The sequence below is a fragment of the Venturia canescens genome, chromosome 4 (assembly GCF_019457755.1).
Source record: "Venturia canescens isolate UGA chromosome 4, ASM1945775v1, whole genome shotgun sequence".
NCBI classification, from domain to species: Eukaryota; Metazoa; Arthropoda; class Insecta; order Hymenoptera; family Ichneumonidae; genus Venturia; species Venturia canescens.
In genome coordinates, this window is record NC_057424.1 from 13838148 (window position 1) to 13845923 (window position 7776).

The following is a 7776-nucleotide window of genomic DNA, read 5'->3' on the forward strand; positions in this document are numbered from 1 at the left end:
CCTACGCCCGCCGGGCGGTGAGTGAAACAAAAAGCGAAACGTGTTGTGCCTCTCTCCTGTCTCCTGTCCAGCCGTCGGGCCGGAGCTCCCCCTCCCTGTGCGCGCCGAGCGGCGGTGAGTGAAGCGAATCATGTTGCGCCTGCGCCTCTCCCCTGTCTCGAGCTCCGCCCGCCCGGTGTTCGCCCGTCTCCCCTCTCTCCCACTGGCTGACCGAACGACTCTATCCCCACTCCGCTCTGCTACTACGCTATAGCGAATAGTCCAAACACGACCAAGCGTAAACGCGTGTGAAACGTAAACACGTGAAGAACGAAAACAAACCGAACGTATTATCCAAAATCCATTCGTAAATATTCACCGATTAATTGCCATCAATTATCAATACACAAAATTGTATGTACCGAACCGTTGAATAAATTATGATCATCCATTAAAATTATACATTATTTGTGACGCTCTAATATTTATATATATTAAGGTATTTTAATCAAATTTTAATTAATATTTTTTTATTTTTAACCTGGAAAATTACTTCACCAAAAAAAGTGAGGTAGTGACGTAGTATGATAGAACATTTTTGAAGTAGAAATATTTTCTGGTGGATATTTTTAAAAGTATTTATTTTCATGGTACAGTCGTTACAGTTTATACATTTACGAGCTGTGCAATCAAAATTAAATTCATGGTGCAGTTGTTAAGGGGTAGTATTTGAAAAAAAAAATGTATGCTGTACTTATATCTTTAATAAAGGGCTGTGTAAAATTTCAGGGTCGGTTATCGACCTAATTTCTTTGAAATTAATTATTAAAATTGACGGTTTTCATGAAGGAATTTCAAAACAGCATACAAAAACCTAACTTCCGGTTGCTACAAAAGAGTATATTTGCCTAGAAATCCATAAAATTCTGGAAAAAAGCTGTAATTCGTATACTTAACATTTGTAGTAATCTAATATACTTCCAAAAAAAGTTGTTCTTATTTGCCTATTTTTTACGGAATATTAAATTTAATTTGAACTTCCGGCATTGGATTTCCTACGACTCGCTATGATAAAGAGATATGACAGTAAGGCATCAGCTGAGTGTAATCCTAACCTTGATTTGACAGATCAGCAGAAAAGAGGTATTAAACACTCACGAGATTTCCGCCTCACAATATTGAATCTTTAATCGCCGATCCTTCGGCCAAGCTACTCTCTCACATAGTCCGCTTCCTCAAAAGTATCGAAATTAAAATCTGACCTATAACTACAAAACTCTACACATTCCATTTAAAATTCGCGCTCGGCGCCTCTGATCTCTGCCTTTAACCTATAAGGAACTACACAAACATGGCCGTATGGTCTCAAACTCTCTGAAGTAGAGGCCGGAGCCAGCACAGAACGAAAGAAGAAGAAGAAGAAGAAGAAGAAGAACACTCACGAGGTGCTCACGAGTGGTCGAGTATAGAAAAAGACGGAGAGAACCGGTGTTGCCAAAGGTAAACCTGGAGATACTACGCGAATCGTTGGACTAACTTTTTTTTTATTTTTATAATTCAGTACGAACATTCATTGAAAGGATTACATATGGAAAATTTTACTTATAAGAAATAATTTTTTTCCATATGTCAATAATATTAATTACTATAAGTCTCAACTATATAGCAGTGGTATGACTAGACTGAAGCGATAGAATTACCTTATGTTATTTTATCTTATCTATATTACCTTTCAGCGTCCAAGTAGAATGTACCCATAGTTAATTGTCAGCAGTTGTCAGAGTGGTTAGAGTTCAGCGGTTGTCAACGATAGTAATGAATTCGTCCCGTTCGTAAATAAACACTAAACTCAAAACCATTATAAATTTTTGAACTCTATAAAAAGTCAATCAACATTGCTCCAAACACTCATTACAGTGCTGTCGGATAAACTGTTTGTTATTGAACTGTCAGAATTATTTCAAAAGAGCAGCATCAATAATGGATGAAATATATTCGGTCTATGATGGAATTGCATCTGAAAAAATTAATATCGGGAAATATTTTGAAAAGTATCACGAAGCGATTAGAGAAGAATGGTACACACCGGCTCACGCAAATGGCGAACAATCAATAGCCAGCTTTATGCCGTCTTCTTTGGGTGAAGAAGAATTAGAAATGTTAGCTGAATATTGTAGGTAAGTAAAACGAAATACTGTTAAAAATGAATACAAAGTATGTGAAGGTTATAAAGGAAGACAAGAACTCCGTTCGAATTTTAAAGTAAATTAATAGTTGTACTAACACTTGGTATCCAAAACAAACTTTTCCTTTCATAATATTCAATAAGATCAAAATCATCATTAGAATAAATATATTAAGACGGTGCTAACATTATAATAATGATCATAACCATCCACTTGATGCCTTCGTTAATCAAAGAATTGGTAATAATTCATAAAATAATTGATTTTTTATAAATCGTCCCATTTCAGTATAGACAAATTAACCGTACCTGGGGAACTTGAAAGGTATAAAAAACAAAAAGGGACTATTCCCAAGTTCGAAAGCTCTGAAATACCAAAAGGTACAAATCTAAAGACACTGGCATATCTCGAAGAACAATACAAGTTACAGAGCCACTCGTCATGGAAAGCAGCAATAAAATATGCAGGAGAAATAACTATAGTGAGTTTCTTCATTTCAAAAATTTTTTCCTTCTTCAGTTTCATACAATTTTATAATAATCTGTGTAACTTATATCATGACTATCATAATAAAAATTTTAGTAAGGGTTGTTACTGTTAATGTTAAAAATGTTGGTATCGTAATAAATATTCTATACACAAAACATGATTTAATCGTTTATACATTTGTATAATGTAACTTATATCATGACTATCATAATAAAAATTTTAGTAAGGTTTGTTACTGTTAATGTTAAAAATGTTCTATACACGAAACATGATTTAATCGTTTATACATTTGTATTTCCTTAGGAGTATGAAAAAGTTGATTCTAAAGGACCCTTTGCAGTGCCCGGCAAGGACACAATCATTTTCATCAGAGTTTATGAGCCTTGTAGAGCCGTATCGTCAACTGGAAAAAGAATTATACTATCACGAGTCATAGCAGTTCTTGGTTTTCAAACATTGGAAAAAGTCAGAGATCTCATAGAGTGCAACTCTGATTTATCTATTCTCAAAGACATAAGTGACAATCCGGATGCTCCTCACGAACCTAATGCAAAGGTTTCTTTTTTATTCTTTAATAAACTCCATAGTTCATAACCACTTTTTCAAGATAAAAACTTTCCTTAATTTACTTGTAGGATATTTATAAATCCAACTTTATTTACATCGAAGGCACTTTTTATAATGATCTTCGCGATCCAACGAGCGAAGATAACAGCGCTGTGATAAGAGAATGGGCCCAAAGCCGCAATTTGGGCCCTTTCAAAACCGCACGAATGAACGAATGCCGTATCGACACATTGTCCGTGAGATTTGGATATCCATGGGTTTATCAACATCAAGGGAATTGCGAGCATTTCATCGTTTTCAGCGATGCACGGTAATTTTAATTTCATCGAATTTTCATTTCACCAATTCATTAGCTAAAAATATTTAAACATTATTTGATAGATTTCTAACCACCGAGGACGAACTAGCAGTATCTGCATATCCGAGAATTCATCGAACGAAGCAACGTCGAACTCGTTATTGCATGATGTGCAGTGTCTCGCCAGTCCAATGGATTGTAACCGACAGCGACCGAATTCCGCACAATCCTGCGTGTCTATGCGACGTTTGTTTCAAATCCTACAATTACGTAAATGGTAAAAAAGTCGGTAAATTCAAGGCATATCGTTATCCTGACCACGCGGAGCTCTTGGCAGACGATAGAACAGAAATGGAAAATAAAAAAGCGTTCAAATCACAGGGAAGAAAGAAAGGGAGCTCGACTTCTGCAACGTGATCCCGATCAGAATCGCATTTATTTATTTCTCTCGTCAGTTCACAATTTTCGTTCCTCGAGCTTTCATGTTCTGTCGCGAATAAAGTTTTTTCAAATTATCCTTTGCACTCTGGAGATCTGGCTTTATCGTTAGGGCATTTTTGTACATTAATTCAGCCTCCTCATACTTTCCCCATCTATGGTATAAGACTCCTGAAAACATGACAAAAATTATAAGCTAAATAAACATCCTAAACGACTGAAAGTATTTTTGACATTTTTTACCTAAATTCGTCAAGATCGTGGGATTCTTCGAATCTTTTGAGATTGCCTCTTTAAATTCGATTTCTGCTTCCTCAAAGCGACCCGCTTTACCAAGTATGTTTCCTATGTTGAAATGTAACGTTGAATCATCCGGTATAAATTTTAACCCTGTTCGTGCCACCTTCAGTGCTTCGCTGGGCTTGCCTAAATCGTCTAGCAAGCGAACCCAATTCACCCATGCCCTTCGATGAGTTGCTTTCTGAGCGATTGCTTTTTGCCAAGCTTGTAACGCCTTCTCATGTTCTTTAGTTTCCAAAAACTGTATCAATATTTTACAGATGTTAATTATGGAACTTTTCCGCCAATAACCAATTAGCCAAGTTTGTAAGAACGTGTAGTACTTCGGAATGAAATATAATCACCAACGATTTTAAAATTCATACCGAAACTCCCAAATTGTAATAACAATCAGGGCATATCGGCCTATGCAACAACGCAGTTTCGTAGCTTTTTTCTGATTCGTTGTACCTCTTTAAGGCTGACAGCACGATTCCCAAATTCATCCACGCTGTTGCAAAATCTTGCCTGCAGAATAATTTTGTTTTTCTCATAAAACTCTTGTCGACAAGAACCTCCAAATGAGCATGATGAGTATGAGTAACGTCGTGCATTTGGTATTTTTCTGTAAACCAACTTACTGCAATTCCAAAGCGCGTCTAAAAAGTTTTTCAGCTTCTTCATACTTGTTTTGTTCTTTCATAAGATTTCCAAGATTGTTCATAGCTTGAGCGTAGTCGGGATTGAGTCTGGAATGAAAAATGAAAAAATAAACATTCGAAATTTTGCAAATAAATTTCATATTGTTTTGGAGTTTCTGAAATTTTTTTTTTCACCTTAAAGCTTCTCTGTATTCGGCTCCGGCGAGATTCGAGTCGCCTAAATCTGCTGCATTTTTGGCAATGTTGTAATGAACTTTAGCATTCAAAGGGCAAACTCCAAGAGCTGAACGAAAAAGGGATTTTTCGTGTCTCCATTGCTCGCTTCTTATCCAAGACCGTCCGAAATACACAACGATTAATATCCCATAAAGAAAGACCGGGATTTTTGATCTACCAAATTTGACAAAAATATTTTCCAGACCAACCGCTACGAGCAAGCAATATCCGGCGGAGGGTAAATACAACGTTCTTTCTGCGAGAACGAAACCAACGGTGAAGAATATATTGCTTGATGGCAAAAATGGAATGATCAGTAGTGACAATCCCATTCCCACGAACCTGAAATAATGGATTACTATAAACAATTGCATTTTCAAACAATATCTGCATCTGATTCAAATAATTTGTTTATCTTATTTTTGAAGAATTTACATTTTCTGATAGTACCGAATCAAAAAGTTTCATTCCATGTATACGAACAAAGGGTCCAAAGATTTAAATCAAGTTTTCAAAATCCTACAATTTTTGTAATAATCATACACTCGGTTACCTCGAATTTGTCCTGTTCGTCGGACTGATAACAGTACGAATGAAAAATCCAATAATTATGAGAAATCCAAAAACAGCGAGGATTCTTCGATCGTAACCGGTAATGAGGGGAATGCAGCCCATGGACCAATCAAAACAAAGCCACTCAGGACAAATTAATAGCCACAGATTCAAACAATAAATATAATTATAATTGACAACACGATCAAAGAAATTATCAACGAATGCAGCTGGATTATCAACCGCTTGAAAAGTTGGTATTGAAAATCCCATAATACTGAATCTCGTCGATACGAGAATTATACCAACGAAAGTAAGCGTCGTTAAACGTTTAATCAAGCTTGATTTTTCCATACAAACGTTTTTTACGTTACTCCATGAAAATTGAAATTTCAACATTCTCATGATTTCATACGGAGACAATTTGTTGACTATTAGTATGTCATACATTCCACAAATTGCCTGCAATTTTCAACGGGTACATGAATTATTGAATATTAATTCATGCTGTTTATTTTATTATTTTTTCTAGATTGATCATCTTTGAATACTCACTATCGAAGTTATTCCAATTTCTTTGCAAAACATTGCTACACTTATGCACACAATTGATGAGACCAAAAAGAAAATTGAGAAATTTCTTTGTTTCGCATAAATGCAACGGTCGTAAAATATTAATGAGAGCCATGAGAAAAAAGTGCACAATACATCAGCTCTTCCCACAATTCCTGATACCTGAAGACACCTATGATTATCCACAAAATTTTAGAGTCCCTATTTTAAGAAAAATTACTATTTCATTTAACAACTCGATAAAGTGTTTTTTTATTCAGGCCTAATATACCAATTGTGATCACTGTGAACAAAACTTACAGCTTCTGTGTGACACGGATGAACTGCAAATAATAACGTTGCATAAAATGCAACACTTTGCGCTCTCCAAGCCAATAGTAAATTAAATACATAAAGCGTCAAAATGCAAACTAAAGTGTGCAAAGCAATGTTGACAATGTGAAAATCCATTGGGTCCAAATCTCCTCTAAGCCAGTAATGAAATCTATAAAATTTTAAATAAATGAATATTTACAAAAATTAGAAAATTAATGATCCAGAGGATGGAAAAATTCAAATTCAAAAACATGTTCCATATTTACCTGAATGTCAGAATAGTGAGTGGTCTGTACGACCTGTGGCTCTGTTTGTGAGAAAGTTTTGTGCCCCAAAAATCATTAAAGAATAAATTTGTTAGGGGGGTATCTTTGACATCTGGATTGTTGACAATAGCCACTGAGTCGTCAAAAACAAAATGACCGTTGTATGAATTTGAAAAGCACAAAGAAGCCAAGCTGATTATTAGAATAGCGAATGGCAGTGAAACACCTGTGAATGTTCAAATCGAAAAATGGATCAATTAACATTTCTTCCCAAATTTAGTTTTTTGTTTAAATCCTCTTTTAATATTTAACAATTTTTTTTATGGAATTTATGATATAGTCCATGTTCTTTCTGATATTCGAGAAATATTATAAAAATGAGATATGCCTCTAAAATAATGATCATAATTTTCAAATTGATATATGATTAATACAATTTAATAATATTTACCTGGTAACTCACTTTTCGACGCCATTAATACACAATGTTAGACCACTGTCTCAGAGGTCTCAGATTTCACTATTATTTCGAAATACCTTCGAATACTGTGGACACGCCGGTATCAATTATTGATAATCATTCCAATGATAGATGAATAAATACGAGAAAACAGCACCTAATTCATGAGAGACTACAAAATCACATTAAACTTGAGCAAGATTGACATTGTGTGGTGAGTATTGTAACGGGTTGCTGGTTGTCAGATTGAGATTGAAAATTCTCGAACCGTAAAAACCGTGAAGCCGCTGCCAGCAAGGACATCCGTGTGATAAGCAGACAAGCATATATACAGTTGTGGCATTGAACTCGGTGGTGCAAAGGTCAAGTCGTCAAGTCAAGCGGAAGTGAAAAGTCACGACCCGACTTTCGAACAAAATTTTTGTAATCAATCAAAATAATCCTGTATTACAATATTTAAAAACAAAAACTGAAAAAAATAACAATTGTCAAAACC

At 35.3% G+C, this 7776-nt stretch overlaps 2 protein-coding genes across 5 annotated transcripts; one reads left to right on the forward strand and one right to left on the reverse strand.

The window, feature by feature from the left end:
• Window positions 1-1357: 1357 nt before the first annotated feature.
• On the forward strand, window positions 1358-4180 carry Pbp49 (proximal sequence element A Pbp49). Of its 3 annotated transcripts, XM_043415740.1 has the most exons (7): window positions 1463-1479; window positions 1716-1807; window positions 1897-2156; window positions 2454-2646; window positions 2958-3209; window positions 3290-3531; window positions 3603-4180. In XM_043415740.1, the coding sequence occupies exons 3-7, from the start codon at window positions 1960-1962 to the stop codon at window positions 3934-3936; spliced, it is 1218 nt and encodes a 405-aa protein (XP_043271675.1). In that variant the 5' UTR covers window positions 1463-1479; window positions 1716-1807; window positions 1897-1959; the 3' UTR covers window positions 3937-4180. The 3 variants fall into 3 exon arrangements, with proteins under 3 accessions (XP_043271674.1, XP_043271675.1, XP_043271676.1); XM_043415739.1 differs by having other exon boundaries at window positions 1358-1479; window positions 1716-2156; XM_043415741.1 differs by lacking the exon at window positions 1463-1479 and having other exon boundaries at window positions 1703-1807.
• On the reverse strand, window positions 3924-7657 carry LOC122408742 (protein O-mannosyl-transferase TMTC4-like). 2 transcript variants are annotated; one of them, XM_043415728.1, is made up of 10 exons: window positions 7272-7657; window positions 6821-7046; window positions 6540-6723; window positions 6222-6401; window positions 5668-6128; window positions 5073-5456; window positions 4878-4985; window positions 4623-4764; window positions 4201-4498; window positions 3924-4128 (listed from the first exon to the last, which is right to left on the reverse strand). In XM_043415728.1, the coding sequence occupies exons 1-10, from the start codon at window positions 7294-7296 to the stop codon at window positions 3971-3973; spliced, it is 2166 nt and encodes a 721-aa protein (XP_043271663.1). In that variant the 5' UTR covers window positions 7297-7657; the 3' UTR covers window positions 3924-3970. The 2 variants fall into 2 exon arrangements, with proteins under 2 accessions (XP_043271663.1, XP_043271664.1); XM_043415729.1 differs by lacking the exons at window positions 6821-7046; window positions 7272-7657 and having other exon boundaries at window positions 6222-6411; window positions 6540-6680.
• Window positions 7658-7776: the final 119 nt, after the last annotated feature.